We start from the raw sequence: 18328 nt of genomic DNA, 5'->3' as shown, positions 1-18328 counted from the left end.
AAACCATCATGCCACGCGCATTGTTCAAACTTTAGTTAACTATTTAATTACTATATTATTATGATTTTATTCTTTCTTCTTTCTCTGTGCTCGACGTGAAAGTTGCCCATTAAAATTGTGAGTGTTTAAAACGAATTTTGGTATAACAGATGTAGCTCTCCAAATTATATCACATCGTGGGCTCTTGATGCCAGAGTGAAATTATGTTAAAAAAATAATAATAAGGGATACAAATTCCACTAAAAAGTTAGGGAGAACGATGAAAATCTCAATTTGTAATTAAATTTAATTTTAGGTTTATGAAGAAAACTACCGCTGTTACATGTTGACTCAAATATTAAAACCAATACAAATTTAAAAACTAGAAGCAGAAGTTGTAGTGATGCAAAATTGTTGACAGACGCAATTTAATACCAACAAAAACGAAAATTTAACTAGACGCTTTAACCAACGAATAAAATAAGTCGCGGATGCGTTAGGACCCTCTACTTTCGGTTCCTTTAACGTTATCTTAAAAGAGGAAAAAAATAGCGCCTAGTAAAAAAGAAAACACAGAAGATGTAGTTTTAGAGCATCTGCGATGTTGGTGATGTTTGGTCGTCTCAGCAAGGAAGTTGCAATCATGTTTTAGAGGTCTCTCACGCGGAGTGGTAAAAAGTTTTTAGAACTATGTCGATGGGTAAAAGTTAGAAGTAAAAGTAACTCATTTTTATTCTTATAACCGATAACTCATGTAATTTAAATTTAAATCACAGGAAAATACAATTCTGTACATTTAGATTGAAGTTACTAGGAATAAAGTAAACAATAATATTAGACGTTACAAAAAGATTCAAAACTAGCTAAGCGAAATAGTTGTTTAATTTTGTGTGTTGAAAAAAGTTTCCGAAAAAAAATTAACTTACTAATTTATTTCAGAAGATTTTACGTAACTTGTTCACCACTAGAACTACTTTTTTTTAATTGGTTTGTGTTTTTTAACGGCATTTCGAAAGACACGTCTTATTTTGCACTTTCATAGGGTGTTACCATTTGTTATTCATGATTCTGTATAAGAAAAAAAGTAAAAAGCCTTTTCATTGTTCATGCCCTCTCTGCCTTGGAATTAAATCTGTACACCTTTTCATAAAAAATGCAGTTGTTTTTTTTTGAATGCTTATATTTATGAAAGAGACAACTCCTAATCGTTATTGTCAACTCGTTAATATGCTTGATAAATTTTCTAGCAATCATAACAAATTCACCAAAGTATTTTTAGCTGTCAGTCTTCTGATCATCCACAAATAAAGGAATCACGAATAATTTTTAATTTACAAATTTACACGAAAATCAAATTAAATAGTCTGCCCTAGTTTCGGAAATAGAACAACCATATGCGAATGTAAAAATATTCTTATTTCCTTTTCATCCCACCATACTTTTCTTAATTATTATGGTTTATTTATAGTTTAAATTAACTTGTAAAAAAATATAAACACACAAGCGGGGAACAAAGAAAATTACTTCCTGGATTATTGTGTACATGGCTATATCGTTTTCCTGTTTATCATGCTTAATTCAACAAGTTTTTCATTTTCTTTTCTATTTTCGAAATGCAATTTATCTTTATAACTATAGGATAGGTACATTATATTGCATTGGATTAAGCTTAAAACCAAACGAATAAAGTCCATTGTGTAACATTTTTGGGAAATATAAATCTCTTGCCAACATATTCTAAAATTATGTTATGTGGCGGTGTATTGCATAATCCTTGATGGCAAAATCAGATAGTTTTACCGAAATAAATATCATTGATTTGAGGTATTTTTAGTCAAAAATATTCGCAATAGTTAGGTAGATATACAAAAACCATCAGCTGAATTTTTTGTTGTCAGGATCAAAGAAGTTAATAAAGTTTCGAGTATGTATTGACGTTGTTATTATTATATTATTACAAATTAGCGAAACGATTTGTTTCAGTTCAGAGTTTATAAAGTATTATTGGTATAAGAAAAACTAAATATTACACATCTCAATTGATCAAGTACCTACACATATTTTATTTTTTAATTTCGCAACTTAACAAAATGCATTTTTAATTTTTGCCTGGCAATATTACGATGGAATAATTTTTAAAAAACATTTGTTGGTCCCAGAATTCTTAATACATCTTTAATCAACGAATTTTATTTACTTTAGTTAATTAAGTATCTTCATTGACACAAAGTCAATTTTGGTTATGCGTTTCACCGTGAGGAATGAAATAATTTGTAACAATATGCACTTTTAAACATAAAAGCCTCTATTTGATCACAAAAACTTTTAAATCGATTAATGATCATAGTAATTAATAAACAAATTAGGATTTCATTGACTGAGCCGAAGTGTGAACTGGATGTTTTAAAATTTACCGGAAATGAATGTTCCGAAGACAAATATTTTATCATTCTAAAATGATGTAATTAAATTCGTTACTAAGTCTTGTTTGGAAGAAACAATTGAGTACAAGTTTCCAAACAGTTATTTAGCTAAAATATCCCTTATTTGGTTTAAGACTTTTCAATAGAGCACATACCTTTTCCAAATCCATTCGAAAATTTTCCACTTGTAATTTCCCAATCATTTTTTGAGGATGAAATTGATTGAAGGTAACAAAGAGTTGCTGTGGACATTTTCATTTTTACAAAATATTTCTCTTAATAATATTGAATGCTATGGTAGGTACACTTGAACACTTGTTGAATTCACTATCCTACTGTTAGTTAACAAAATATTAATTTTTGCAAAGCATTTTATCTAATTTCCTTGTTAGTTAATTTGTTTCAGTTCCTATTTGACTGAGACAACATTTACAAACAAAGGAAAAAAACCGTTCCAATGCTAACAACCACAAAGCACTGAGGAGTTCAGAATAAAAGCACTCTATATCAAGATGTCAAACCCCGGTAGCCATCTTGTTTTGTCTACAAGTTAACCAAACAGCTGATTTACAAGTTGGGTCTTTGTTTACGTAAAAACGCAAACATGACACAAACTCTTCCCTTTATTAGATACAACATTGATTTTGGTAGAAATTCGACATTACAAATACAACAAAATAATCAATTTTTTTTTGGAAAATTGAACAAATAATAATTTGTCATCTTGAATAGAGTAATTTTAGTTCAAAACTTCATCAAAACCAGAGAAATTTAGCAAAATGAACCGTGCACACAAAACAAATGAAAAACGATTAGGAAAAACGTCATTTGATAAAAACAAAACGTGAACTACGAAAACAAAAATAAATAGTGCAGTTGCGTTAACTTACAACTTAATGAGAAAATACTCAATCCCCATTGGCGCAATGCGCATGATTTAACATAAGGATGTTAGAGTATATTTTTAGACTCAAACATTTTATTTCGTTTGACATTTTCTGTTTTCTATTATTTTTTTATTTTTTGACGAAGCTACCTAGAGCAGAGTGTGTCGTTCTTCTCTTGTTTTAACATTGGTATAAACCTAAACAGGACAAAATTATTAAGTCTGCCAAAATTAATTTTAGTTTCTAACTCAAAGAAAAGGATATTGTGTTATTGCAATTTTTATAAATCTTATCTAATCAATGTATAGGTTATAACTATAAGTAGTTTCTTAACTCGATCACTATACGTTCACACTTTATTTTTTTTTTAAAACTCAAGTGGGCATAAAATGCAAATTCTCTGAAATTATAAATAACGCAGCGGAGCTTAATACATATAAATCAAAAAGAAAAAATGTGGAACAATCAGAAGACTGACTCTTTTTTCTATATTTTTTTTATAAATCTGTTATAAAATATAGACAATCTAAGTAAATACCTGCAATAGTGACAAATAAAAAGAGATGAGACATTCATCAACACAATTCCAAAAATATTTTACCGAACGGAAATAGTCTTCATTTAAATTAATGCATAGAAAAAGTTTTAACATGTCTATTTTTGAGAAAATATCTCTCGACGAAAGTTCACCGACATTAATGTATACAACACAATTAGCATTTTTTTTTTAAATTGGTGAAATTTCAATAATTAAAAATAGATCATGCATGATTTCTTTCTTTTTTTACATTTTGTACAATACCTTTGCGAGGAGCAGAATACCATGAATCGATAACACATTATAAGAAGAAGGCTAGTCGTCAATAAAGGTTCGAATCTCAGTGACAGTAGAAACGTTTTTCTATTATTGACAGAGTATAGTGTCATAGACGCAATCCTTTTTTATTTGAAACGCAAAATGTAAGGTTTCCATTGACCCCTGTATTAGGCATCCTCAAAAAAATTTATAAATGGGTAATAAATTGCGTATTTATAACAATATTGCAATTAGCGTTAGCTATGGGTATGATGTCTTTAAAACAATAATAAAGAACAAACCTGGCATCAGACATGAACTAAGCACATGTGTGTCATTCAGGCACTGATAACACAAAAATATGAAGCGCAGAATAAACATTAGTGTTAAATGCGCACTATTAGTATGATGCAAATATAATATTTATATTTTTGACTTATTAAATTGATACATTTTTTAATCTTGCTGGCTGCCTAATAATAGCGCCGCAGTAGCAGCCGACGACGTCCACGTCGCACAGTTTTTCATTTTAATTTATTGAACCATAAAAATTTATATACATTTGGCTTAATTCTAACATAAATAATATTTAACAATAACTTTAACTAAATCATTTGTAGGTACAAAGGCGACCTAACTTTATACATTGATGAAATTCAAAATTTAACATGTGTTTAACATGAAGTCGATATCTAAAAAAAAAGTTTCGTTGGCGGGGTTCATCTCGGGTTGTTCAGTCCCGGTTGTCCTGATGGAGGTTGGTTGGGTGTGGCGGTGTTCAGCCGCGGTAGTATGCTGACTCCAGGCCAGCATAGAAGACGTCGTCGTCAGTGGAGAGTTTGTCCAAGATATCCATACCACAAAGGTATCTCAGGTCCGGGTGTCGTTTCTGATTGGCCATCCTCCTCATTAATTGGTTAGTTTGGCTGGCGACTTTGGTATTTACCTTGCCTGTGCAAGGAATTGGTCAAGTGGCTTGATTTCAGGTTCTTCGTAGACTCTACGATTATTATAGTGCTTCTGTCGTTGACGGTCGAATTTTAGATCGGTGCATATCCTTAGTATCTTCCTCTCGAAGACTTTAAGTCTTCCCATTGAGAGCGTGGAAAAAAGTCATATCTATCCTTTATATTTTTGTGTTTAAGTACTCTTAGATAACCCGAGCGTATGATTTAAAAGTATTTTTTTTTTAACATTTATATTGTATACTCTAATTTACAAGCCCTTAAAGTTGAAAAATAATTTTACTCAAATAGCGAACCGTATTTTCAACAAACTTTGAGATGTTTTTTTCCGAAGTTCCTTTAAATAAATTCACTAGCTTCTTAAATAATTTAATTGGTCTATTTTTGATTATCTACAAAAAAAATTAAAATATTGATTATTTATAAAAGATACCCTTCTATAAGAAGTCTAAAGCTTTAGTTTTTGAAAAAATGCGTTTTTTTAACTTTTTGATTTCAAAAAAGCGCCAAAAGATACCAAGAAAGAAAGTATGCCAGCATAAGCTCCATACATTCATGTTAAAGCACAGACAAAATCAGCTGCAGATGTGGAAGTTATGATCAAAAATGTTTCACTGAATCGGATTTCAAAAAACTCCGTGTTAACGGTGGTGTTTACCAAAAAGTATGATTTCTTCCGTATTAATTGTCAGAATGAGCTGGTTAAGCCCATTATAATAAGAAAAAATGTCAAACTTTAGGTCTGAGAGAAACACACACGAAAAATATTTTATGATACGACCTTAATACAAAATAAAGAAAAGGATTAGGAACAGTCCTTTATTTTTTTTCGCTAAAAGTAGGGCAGGTAGAAATAAAAAAGGTGTTATTTTTAAAGTTTTATTGCTTTGTTTTTGTTGTGTATTGTGTAATTTGTATTACCTGGCTTATAAGAATAAAATGTCTTACTTAAATCTATATTCTTATATAAAGGATTAATGAAAAAAGTCAGTATTGAGTTATTGAAGATTTGCGCAAGGTGTGTAAGAAAAATGTTTAATAAAAAACATATATAGTGAATTCAATACATTGAAATGGATTCATTCGAAATTTCTTGTTTAGTGTTGTGTAGTAAACTTATTATAAGTCATTGGCTCTAAGGAGTTTTCGAAGTAGAACTTACCCAAAGTGTATTGCCCGAAACGTCAACTAATATGGGAAGACCACGAAGAGTTTTGACAAATGATGTGATTGAACTAAAAGGTTACTTTTCCTGCTCACTATTGATATTTGTAAGGCTCTTGCATTAGTTAACCTAGCAGAATTGTCGAATAGCCTAGAAAGCTAAGAAAGAAAAAACTTCCAATCAGAGCAGACGATTAAAACTTTATTTTAGCATTATAAAATTACTACTTCATAATCGTATTTTATTTTTTTTTTGTATGTATTTATCTGCTATTAACTCAATTTTATAATAAGCTAATGGTAATATTTTATTCAAAATAAAAAGTTAAGATTTTATTAAAAAAAAAACTTTTATTTAAATATAACACCAAAACATTCCAATTTTATAAAAATGTCAATAACTTTATCCTAATTATTTTAAATTTAATTTTTTTTAAAATTCATTTTTATTAATTCAATCTTAAACCTATCTTAAAGCTAGACAAAAATTCATAAAACTACCCTAATTGTCCATAACTTACAACTAACTTAATGGTCCCATACGGACACTCTAAGTTAAACTATAACACTAACTACTAATGCCTTTCGGCCCTAAGATCTATTTTAACTTCAATTCAATTTTATTTATTTTTGTAAATTAAAAAAAACTAATATCAATATCCTCTTTATTAATTTGTGCTTAAAAACTACTTAAAATTAGGTTGTTAAATAAAACTTAAATCTAACTTAAACTACCTATTCTACCTATAAACACTTAAAACTAGAACAACAGCAAATTTAACATTTTTGTTTTTCACATTTTGTTTTTATCTTTTGTATTTTTTTGTTTTTTTGTGCCGATTGAAGCCACCAAAACTGGTTCTCCTGCTTCACCCTATATGATCGGTCCAGTTCGGACACAGCCCTACTGAACCGAAGGAGCTCTGCTCCGCCTTGTGCCATGACGTCCTGATTGTACAGGAGTCGCCTATCCACGGTTCGTCGTCTGACGTGGTAGATAACGGGACTGCCAATATATCCTGTATAAAACCGCATCTGTCTAAGAAGAGGAATGCTTCTGTTGGAATGAAACCGCTCAAGCGTGCACTTTCAAAATACTCGTCGTTCGGATGGAACGCCCGAAAATTAAATTGTTGGTCGAAGACATAGCTCTTGCAATGTGACCTCGAAAGGGTTTTATCACGAAATTGTCAATTCTGTTTATTCGAGCCCCGTTGTATAGGACGTCGTTGGAATAGTAATGCACGTAAGAAGATTCGGCTGTTCGACATAAGCCGGTACAGCTTGCGTCGTAAACACTGACGCTCGAACACCCGAAACTTCTCCATCTGGGAAGGGGCAACGTTGAACCACACAGGACAACCATAAACAATCATTGGCCGTATGAAGGCCATGTAGCAAATTACCTTCACTCTGGGGTCAAGCCGACTGCTAAAAAACATCCGTTTCGTCAGAGCGAAGGCTCCTCTGGCCCTGGTCGCTAATGGCTGCCCGTGAAGATCAACGATGACCATCTTGCACGTATCCCTTGTGGCCCTATCCAACGAATTCCGGAATAGAATTTTCTCCGACTTCTGGGCATTTATTTTCAGTTTCCAGTCGTCGCAATATTGCTGAATCTTGTCGAAATCACGCTGCAAGAGAATTCTAATAACCTCAACCTTTCGGACCGTTCTGTACGCAATTAGATCGTCGGCGTTAGCAGTTACCTTTTAAGACTACCTATCAAATCGCTGGTGTAAATGCTGAAGAGAATCGGTGAATTCACTGCTCCCTGTTTAAGACCATTTTTAATTGAGAATGTTGTGGTAGAAGTTACATTGCCACTTTTGACAACAAACTTTCTACCGTTAAGCATATCATAAAGTATATACAACAATGGTTTGCTTATGCCAAGCCTGCTTAGTTTTAGGTAAAGACCCTCTAACCATACGGTGTCAAAGGCCTTTTCCAAATCAACCAGAACAGCACCTGTGCATTGTTGTTTTGATTTATTCCATTGGATATCAGAAACGAGTTTAGACGCAGCATGTATTGTGTCATGACCCGCCTTGAACCCGAACTGCTTATCCGGTTTTATTTTGTTGTCCGCAGCCCGCTTAGTCAGAGCCCTATTGATGATCTTTTCGAATACTTTGCTGATGCTCGGAAGAAGACTTATCGACCGAAGATTTGACGGGTTGGAGTTGTCTTTTCCCCTTTTTCGGGAGAGTATGAACCACAGCGGCCTTCCAATGCACTGGTTAATATGCATTATTCAGTGCATTGTTGACGAGTGTGGTGTAAATGTCAATTGCTTCCATTGGTAAATGTCTTAGTACAACGTTGGTTATACCATCGACACCTGCTGACTTTTTATTTTTTATTGAATTGAAGATGAGCTGAAGCTCAACCTTCGCCACTAATAAGGGACTTGGTCCCGCTTGCTAGGCGATTATAGCATTTGCCAAGGAATCGTCATTGAACCGCATGAAACCGTGGTTCTCAGATCGCCATTGTGTGATATCATTTCGAAGGTAAAAGTGATTAAGTAGGGCTCTGTTTTTGTCGTGGTTGGGGCGAATGCTAACATTCACCATGTACACTTGCTGGAAAGCAGCTCCTACCGCCTACACTTTTTTCTTCGGATCTTAAATTATGTAAAAGTCATCGTCAAAGATGGCTTCTTCTGGATCTATTTGCGCTGTCCTGAGTACGTCTCTGTTCTCTTCGGTTCTTCGGAGTTTCAGACTCGGTAGGTCAGATCATTGTCGTTATTTTTCCTGAATATCTTGGTGATTTTAGGGAACATACTAGGATCACTCGAATTAACTGACCGGATCTTGCGGTCCCAGTACTTGTTAATTGGTAACCTGTAGTTCTCCTTAATCAACAGATTGACATTTTTTATTGACGACTTCAGTGTCCTAACCTCCAAGTCGTGTGGGTCTGTAAGTCTTCTGTACAAGTTCTTGAGTCTTGTCAGTAAGCCACTCTTGTGCCTACGTAGTGCGTCAATAGTCGCGTTTCTGTAAGCGTCCATTTGGCCCCGTTCTTTGTTCTTTGGTGTTGTCCGTTCCATTGTTCGTTTTATTGTTTTGTCCATCTGTTGTAAATGTTGGTCAATTTCTGTATTTGTCAGGTTTCTGTTGTTTGGTCACTCGAACGAAGTTCTCTCGCTGTAATTGTAAGAGTGCGTTGCAACGTATTAATCAAACTCCACGCGTTCGTTCGGAATCTGCAGTAAAGCAGCTAGTCCGCAGTGATCGCTGTCGTACTCGACAGTCTGTAAGCAGTTTCGAGGGTGATTACCCACTTTGTCTGTTACTGTCAGTCTGGTGTCGTACAGCAAAAGATCCAGAAAGGAAACGCTTCTTGGATACGATTGCTTTTCGGTAGCCAGCAGGTCGACGCCATATTCAACGCTGTAAAAATTCATCAAATTAGAAAGATGGTTACCTCTGAGATTCTTATGTTGATTTCCCCAATCTTCATGTGTTGCGTTCAGATCACTGGCCAAGATGAAATAGTTTTCCTCCAAGCTCAGTTTAAGTTCCCTAAAAAGAATCTCGAGTTCATTGTTGTATATGACTTTATAATTAATGCCCTTTCGTATAAAGAGCGCGACACCGCCCCTTTGAGTGGAGTCGGGCCAGTCTCTTCTTACGATATTGTAATTTTAATGAGTCAATTTGTGTTTGTGGTTTAGCTTAGTTTCGCTAGCCATAAACACATCGGTACTGTAGTCTTTCAACAATTGGAACATATTGGCTCTTCGTTCAATCCTAATTAGTGAATTTACATTCACAGCTAGGACTTAAAGGCGCGTCTTCGGCAGCGCGCTCATTATGGTCCAAATTGCGCCAGGCCAGGCAACAAAGAGAAGAGATGATCTAATGGTACCCTTTTGTCTTGCTCCTTTATCTGACTTTTCAGTCCTGTTAGTTGACCTTGAATGCTCAACAACAAGGCTACAATGTCAGGCTGCACCTCTGGTGCCTTAGGCACAGGGGCCTTTGGGGCAACAGTTGGTGGAGCCTGTCTCGTGTTTCCATTCCCCCACACCATTTGGGCGTTGGAAAATATTGTCAAATAAAATGTGTGTATTAGGGAAACACTTTAAATATGACAACAAAAAAAGATCAAAGCTGGACTCGAGGGTTACTGATTAGCATTTCTAAAAGCGAGAGTATTGCGATTAAACTGTTTAAGGGAAGGAATGCAGATAACTATTTCTCTAGAGCATAATCCGTAAATAACGGTAAAAGAGGGTGAGACAAGAAACTTTACGTCGATGTTCGAGCGACGTAAATGATCCTATGATGGTATTATCACCAATCAATCTAAATGCTCTACGTTCAATACTTAAATAAGTTGCAGGGGCACCAGCCCAGATATGGGACATGGGAGTTATACTTAAGCTTTGGACTTTTATAAGTCTGGTTAACAGTCGGGTGAAAGGGGGAGAAAAACTTCTTACATCGCCTTTGAAAACCCAAACATCTTGTGACTTTTTTGTCGATATCGCGTATATGATCGTTTTACAAAAGGTGGTTGGTGGTACACATACCGAGAATATCGAGATATTCAGTCTTTTCGATGGAGGTATATCTGGCTTTAACGACACAAGACAGCATTAGGTTTTCGACGAATTAAAATCCATACGGTTTTTTATTTCCCATTGTACTATGCTGTTTAGACCGAATTTTAATGAGCTTATCACATTTTGTCGTTTGCAGTTCCACGTCCGAAGAAGAGGGATAAAAATGATTAAAAAAGCTAAGAGTACTGGCGTCAACAATGTATTAGATTAGAATTTGCAGACTTGCTCATTTACTTACTTAAAGTGGCGCTACAGTCCTGTGTGAACTAGGGCCTCAACCAACAAACTTCTCCCTAGCTAGATGTCTTCAGTACGCGCTCCAAGTTGGGTGAGGTCACCTTCCACTTGTGCGCGCCATCTGATCCGCGGTCTTCCTCTACTGCGCTGTCCTGTGGGTGTGGATTCGAAGACTTTCCGGGCCGGATCATTGGTTTCCATGTGCTCTACGTGACCCAGCCATCTTAGTCGTTGGACTTAGAATTTGCAGACCGGAGATCATAAATTAATATGATAAAAAGTGTTAGAGATAAAACAGAGCCCTGGAGCACACCAACATTCATTTTATGGTTATCAGGCTTGACGAAACTCTAACAAATGCTTTTGAAATATCAAGTGCAATAATCTTACTTTTTCAAAAAGGGGCATTAAGAAGCTTTCGATCTTCAAGATATTTCTTGATCTGTTAATAAATCATCGTTTACATGACCTTGGAATGAAGGGACGTAAGTGCAACTGGTCGGTAATTAGAGGGTCAGGAAGATCCGAATTTTTTGGCGATGGGCTAGATAAATGCAGTTTTCCATCCGGTCGGAACGAAACCTGAGGAGTAGAACAGATGAACAAATTACGGGCATACAGCGGATTTATGTATGGTGAGATCTTTTAGGGCTCTTGCCACAGTACGAGTGCGAAAAAAGATTGACTCCATAAAATCACTAACGCGCTTAGTGACTGGCGGAGCCATAACAATCGCTGGCAGCGTTCAATTAGTGGCGAGCTGCCTAGCAAGAGAATAGCTTTCTCGAGAGAGCTAATAAACGGAGCATCATTGACAATGAGCGTGGGAACCGAGAAAGCCGGAGAATTCCTCACGCTTCTTACGAAAGACCAAACATTTTTAATGGGACTTTGCAGTATTTTTTGGTCATTTAAAGCCTTCCTGGCTTGTTTGAACTTATTCTGGTTTGCCTCAGTTGGGTTGGTTTTAAAACAACGGAAACTTACCCCCTTAATTCTAATGAACTCTTTACAGCTCAAATGAAACCATGCGTTTTCATAGCTCTGATGCTTTTAACCCTGTTCGGGATAAAAGTTCTCATTCCCAAGAGAATCAAACTTGTGATCATACCATCGCTGTATATTTGTATAAGCGGATCGCTTCGCACAACCCCATCTGAGCCCCTGGACACCTTACTCTACCTAACACCTCTTGATATATTAAGCATACAAATAGCTGCAAGCTCTGCTATTCGCTTTAAAGCTTCGTAGCAGCAGACTTACAACAACATTGGCCACTCCGTAATTCTTAGGCATTTAGAATCAATTCCAAAGCACACAGACTACACCATCCCCCAACTGCAATTCGATAGAAAATTTCAGATTTCTATACCTTTCAGATCTTTCTGCGAGGATTGGACATTCCAGGAATACGAGTCAATCCCTTTTTATACAGATGGTTCAAAAACAAAACAAGAGGTTAATGGCGGTGTGTACTGTGAACGACTGAAATAAAGTAACTCGTTCCACCTTCCCAATCATTGTAGCGTGTTCGGAACTTTTGGCGAAAAAAGAAGTCTTGTCCTGGCTTAAAGAAAACGTGATATCAACATCTGATATCCGTACTTTCTAAGATAATCAGACCGCTATCAAATCTCTGGACTCTGTCTCTACAAACTCTATAACAGCCTATAATGGAGATGGCAGAACAGTTTAATATTCACCTTTTTCTCCAGGTAATTGTAAGGCAGATGAACTCGCCAGGAACGGTACAATACAACCCATTCTACAACATTTGGCAAATGCTGGCATACTTATCGCTACTTGTAAACTGTTGATAATGCAGGACGCAATGAAGAAGGCAAACACCAGGTGGAACAACGTCACCACGTTTCAGGTCACCAAAAACATCTGGCCAACACTAGATTTAAAGTGATCAAGGAGCTCGTTGTCTCTAAGCAGATCGCATATGTGCGTTGGACTGTTATGCAAGAGGTCTTGGGTTCGATCCCTGCCTTTGCCACCTAAAGTTTTATTCACGGGTACTGCCTCTTGTGTCTGGCAAAACAAAAACCTTCTTCTGGGCAACAAGAAAGAAGTAACTTTGTGTATACATGAGCAATAAGGGGAATCTGAAAATGTACATGTTGAAGCTGAACCTGTAGATATTGCCATGACTTATACTATCAGTGGGACAGAAAGTGAAGAGGAGGAAGAACCAATTTTGAAAATAGAAGCTGATTTTATGCAAGGAGATAAGCAAACAGCGTTCTCCCTATAATCAAATAACAGGAGCTAAGGCGAACAACAGGGAGCGTTATTTACAAAGTAGGTTCTTAAATTATGACATGGGGTCAAAAGCAAATTCTGATACTTTAAAAATGTTAACAGATGTACCCGAAACCTATAATGAAATATTCAGGCGAAGCGATAGTGAATTATGGAAGAAAGCAGTTGATGAAGAACTTAATTCCATGAAACAAAATAATGAATGGAAGATCGTGGATGTACCTCCCTCACAAAATAACTCAAAAATAAATAAATTTTTTTTATAAAAGAGGAAAAAATGCTAGATTAGTAGCAAAAGGTTTTCTGCGGCGATTTGGTGTATACTATGGTAAAACATATGCACCAGTGGCAAAGTTAACCACAATTCGTCTTGTATTGAAGGTTGGTTTCTACCGGAAATACCAAAACCAACCAAATCGTTTCATCATGAAATTTTAAAAATATACTTAATTGGCAATACCAGAAGGATTACAAGATTCAGCAGATCTCAGCAGATGTGAGACTGATGGGTCTGAAGTATTTTGTGTTTGTGTGGATTAATTTTCCATATTTCGAAATACAAACAATCTTGACTTCTCTCCACCCCTAAGACACATATCACATTTCAGGCTACTTAAATATATGGTAAGTATCCAAGTTTTTTTTTTACATTTTTGTAGCATTGTGGAAAAACACCATTCAAACTGGTGATTTTTGTGGTGAAAAGGAATTAATAAACATACCATTTAATCCTTGCTTCCGTAATTAACTGCATTCGTAGCGTAGTGTGTATACATTAGAGGAACAATTAGAAAGTGTGCGTTTACCAGAAGTTATAATGTTTCGCTGTACGATCCTTCCCAATGTCCTTTAAAAGTTTTCAGAACAATCGGTCCCTTATCAAGTATTTTTCTCAATCTTGCAAATTCATTAGTACTTTCTACTTGACATCAGAATTTTCCAACCTTCTGATTTTATGACGTAAACCATATAAGCAACTATTAAAAAAAGCATTATTGCATCTCATTGAACATCCGGGTTCGAATGCAAAAATCTGTACCATTTTCCAATATTACACCACCCAACCCACCAAAAGTCAAAGCTTTATTGATAAACAAACTTTCGCATGCATCTTTTTAAGGCATTTTTATTTGCTCGAATACACAATTTGTGGGTTGAAAACAAAGTTGTCCTGTTAATTTCGTAAATGAATAAGCATATATAATATGAACATACCACATTTTAATTTAGTATTTCTAAATATTTAATTATTTTGATTTTGCTCTATTTCTTAAGTTGTTGGTAGATAGAAATCAAAAGCAAAAACAATTCAACACAAAGAGAGCAAATTGAAACAAAACAGAAATAGAAGTCAAAACAAAGAATACCGAACCATTGATGACAATAAGAAAAACGCAAACAACAGTGCTGGATTGAGACCACTAATACAATTCCTTGCGGCAGACATAATAGAATTTTTTGCATGACGGAAAAGGCAAACAAATCATTTTTGGAGTATAAATTTGGGTGTGTGTAAGTTACCTTGGAGTATAAATTTGGGTTTATGTAAGTCACCTTGATAATGATGATCATCATCATTAGTTTTGAAACTACTAAATGGATTTATGAGTCTGTTTTTTGATTCCTTTTATATTTTCAGGGCTGTAAATCGTGTGAAAGTGGGGCCCCATTCTGTGAATTTCTGCAAAGCTTTTAACATCTTATTTATTCCAACACTGTTTCATCTTGTGAATGTTTGTAATTATGTATATTTCCCTTTTAAAATAACTTAATTTTACAAACAAAAGATGAACGCCACAAAGCAGATACCTACACATATAGATGAAAGCAGGAGAAGTAGAAAAAATGCTGCATCACGCGGGGACCGGGGGATGCTTGACCGCTGCGTTTACGCTACGCAACCTTGCCGGAAAAACAATGAAACATTTGATTTTTGTCTGTGTCCCTATTGGACTATAAGTACTTTTCTATAGTATTGCTCAAACCAATACAGAGGTATATCATTTGGGGTTCAAAATTAACCACGAATAAAAGTTATTCGATTTTATCATTTATTTTGAATAAATTAAATTTAAGATTATATGATTTTTAAATGTGGAATTAATGTTAAATGCTATTTTTTTTATTTGTATCAAATATTTCGAAACAATTCAATCGATATTATCCATTATCCTAAGCCTATTATCGATTAAACCTTAAATAAACGATAGCTATTGCATTATTTGACAAATTTACTACGAATTATATTTTCTGAAAAGTGGAAATCTTGATGATTATATATATGTGAATTTAAAGACATATTTCAGAATTATTTTAAAACCCAGTTGGTAGATTAACTTTTTTTTTGAAAAACAGCTATTAAACAATGCCTCAATTATTAAGTAATAAATAAAATATAAACATAGGAGTAAACTTGAAGTTAATTTCTTAATTTCACAGATTTGTATTTTTAACAACCCTGTAATTTTCTGCAATAACTGATTATATATCCTTAAACCATATAATTAATAGTAAAATATTAAAATTTGATAGTTTCTTTACTCTTTTGATTATTTACCAAGTTAAAATGTTGCATTCCTTCTGCCATTTCATCACAAGTTCACAAGAACTGCTCATGTCATGAAAGTGGAGGACTTTTTATCACCATCATCACATAAATATTTAATAGTGGAGTTTTTGATATATTTATTATATCCAGTAACTTTGTAGTTTCTTAAATCTGTTAATTCACATTTGGTGGTCAGTTGATATTGGCCTAATCAATAATTAAAGTTTCTGGCCTCATGCGCTGAACACAACATGGTCAAAAATAAAAAAAAAATCCAAATGCATGGTTTTCTTTTTTCAATTTAATTATATTTTGTTTATGCTATTGTTTTTTTATTCATATTGTTGATACTAAACATTTTTATTGGTTGAATATATAGAGAATAGATTAGACTAAGAATAAATTTAAATAAAAACCATTTTCTCAAAACGGTTGCGTGCATTTATGTAGAAGAAACTAGCCAATTAAAACTAACAATTTTTGCGGTTATGTTCCCTTTTCCATGTTGCGTTATTTAAAAGACCAATAGACCAATACACATAGAAAAAATATTGTATCTATTGTATTTAAGAAAACCGCTCTTTCAAGATTACCTGATTAAAAAATATTTTTGTTTCCAATTTTTTCAACAACTAAACTCTGTTCTTAGATTTTGATTTTTGAGTTAATTATTTTAAAAATATTTTTAAAATTTGTTTTCTGTTTTCTGTTTTTTTTTTTTTTGTTGAAATTGTGATTTACAACTAATTTTTTTGAGACTATGTACAACAGCAACTTTGGGTTTCTTCCTTTGAAAAAGGTATGTTACATTCTTTGCTTTTATATATCAGATTTAACGTATGGTCTGATGTATTTTTAAATACAACTAATTTATTTTTCCTATTTTTTAGATTAAAAGGGAATTATGTTTTCTCTACGATCTGGAGGTAGTTAGTTACTATCATAAATAAGTTGACAAATTAATGAAATAAACCTTTCTAATAAAAAAATCAGGGGAAAGTACGATAACTCAGACGACCAAGTTTAATGACCAATTTGCATAGTACAGTTAAAAACAATTTTCTAAAAACGGAGACCCTCTAAACGGCACCAAATGAAGATGAGTCAGTCTACTTATCATCGCTTACACAACCTTTCTGCCGTAATATGTGAACGTCTAAAGCCCATCGTAAACAACCTGATAGGTCCTTATCAGTGTGGTTTTAGACCGCGAAAGTCCACAGTCGAAAAAAACCCAAGAACATCATATCGATACCCACCATATTTTCATCGATTTCAAGGCCGCATATAACAGCATCTACAGGGACCAGTTGTATAGAGACATGTCTAGAATTCGCGCTGCTCCATAAAGGTTGGACACAAGTTAAAAGAACTTTTCGATGCCAAAAAAAGATTAAGACAAGGTGATGTAATTGGAAGAACTCAGCGTGATGTCTATGGGGCGGCAGAAAGGGGTTTAACGGTTAACGAGAACAAAACAAAAGTACAAGATGTCATCAAGAAAGGACTGACAACACCGACGCTTCGGTCAAAACGCCACCATCGACAGACGTAACTTACTTCGTCTAACTAGGCTCGCTACCAACACCGACAACAGCAGCGCTGAGATCAAACGAAGAATAACTCTTGCTAACCGCTGTTTCTTTAGGCAAAAAACAATTGAGTAGCAAAGCCCTCTATCTAGTTTCTTGGGTGAGGCCCTAGTTCACACAGGACTGTAGCGCCACGTTAAGTAAGTAACTTAAAAAGAAGGTATTTTTTTACGGGAGCGGGGGTCTATCTATGGAAAAAATAATGGTAATACTTACAACTTAGTTTTATACAATTTTTTAAAGCCAACACTTTTGTCTATTAGCTTATTATCAAGTCAAAACTATACATAGTTTTTGAAAAAAAATTGCTTTAAACTCAAAATTTGGTTAAAAAAAAGTTTTAAAAAAAAAGTTTAAAGTGTATTTTTTTTAAAACTAAAAGATTATTTACTATTGTTCTTTAAGAATTAAGAATTCATTGCGTTTATTTGTTTTTGATCGAAAACTGAAACCTAGATGATTTTATATCTCCTAGTTCTTGAGAACATTGAAAATTACAAAAAATAATATGATATAAATTCAAATAAATTACTTTTTCCTTGCTTGAGTATTTAAGTAGTCTTATTTTGAATCGAATATGGATTAAGATATTCATCCCTAAGACAAATTAATTTTTCTTAAATCCAGCTTATTGAAATGCTAAAGAAACCTTGCACGCACCCCACCTTGCACCTACCCCAAATCCTATAGTGTGCCTAAGCAAGGAGGTTGCAGAAGGGCAGCATGCCTTCATACACACTCCACTGTTGCATACACCCAAACTCGCACCTAACATAATTACTATCAAAATAAGACCACGCAAAATACAAATTAATAAATTAAAATAGTAATTGTGGTTATTTTCAATTTTCTCAAAAACTAAAACATAAAATCATCAGTTTTCAGTT

At 34.3% G+C, this 18328-nt stretch overlaps 1 protein-coding gene and 1 long non-coding RNA gene across 9 annotated transcripts in view; one reads left to right on the top strand and one right to left on the bottom strand.

Moving 5' to 3' along the window:
• The window catches only part of LOC129945884 (serine/threonine-protein kinase minibrain), an 86622-nt gene that overhangs the window by 45516 nt on the left and 22778 nt on the right, over nucleotides 1-18328 (bottom strand). For 2 of the 5 annotated variants that reach the window (XM_056055839.1, XM_056055843.1), the window contains exon 1: nucleotides 2558-2880. The exons of 2 other annotated variants lie outside the window; for them this stretch is intronic. In XM_056055839.1, the coding sequence (XP_055911814.1) occupies nucleotides 2558-2660 (103 nt within the window). In that variant the 5' untranslated portion in view covers nucleotides 2661-2880. Of the gene's footprint in view, nucleotides 1-2557; nucleotides 2881-3164; nucleotides 3223-18328 lie in introns of those variants that run through there. One more of the 5 variants, XM_056055840.1, reaches the window with a different exon arrangement.
• LOC129945887 (uncharacterized) lies at nucleotides 1807-17362 on the top strand. 4 transcript variants are annotated; one of them, XR_008781523.1, is made up of 3 exons: nucleotides 1807-1903; nucleotides 14577-15034; nucleotides 15089-17362. It is a non-coding gene; the product is annotated as an uncharacterized LOC129945887 (long non-coding RNA). The 4 variants fall into 4 exon arrangements; XR_008781524.1 differs by lacking the exon at nucleotides 1807-1903 and adding an exon at nucleotides 13798-13925; XR_008781522.1 differs by lacking the exon at nucleotides 1807-1903 and having other exon boundaries at nucleotides 13814-14813; nucleotides 14941-15034.

Source organism: Eupeodes corollae, chromosome 2, assembly GCF_945859685.1.
Source record: "Eupeodes corollae chromosome 2, idEupCoro1.1, whole genome shotgun sequence".
NCBI classification, from domain to species: Eukaryota; Metazoa; Arthropoda; class Insecta; order Diptera; family Syrphidae; genus Eupeodes; species Eupeodes corollae.
This window is presented reverse-complemented; position numbering and strand designations above follow the sequence as displayed.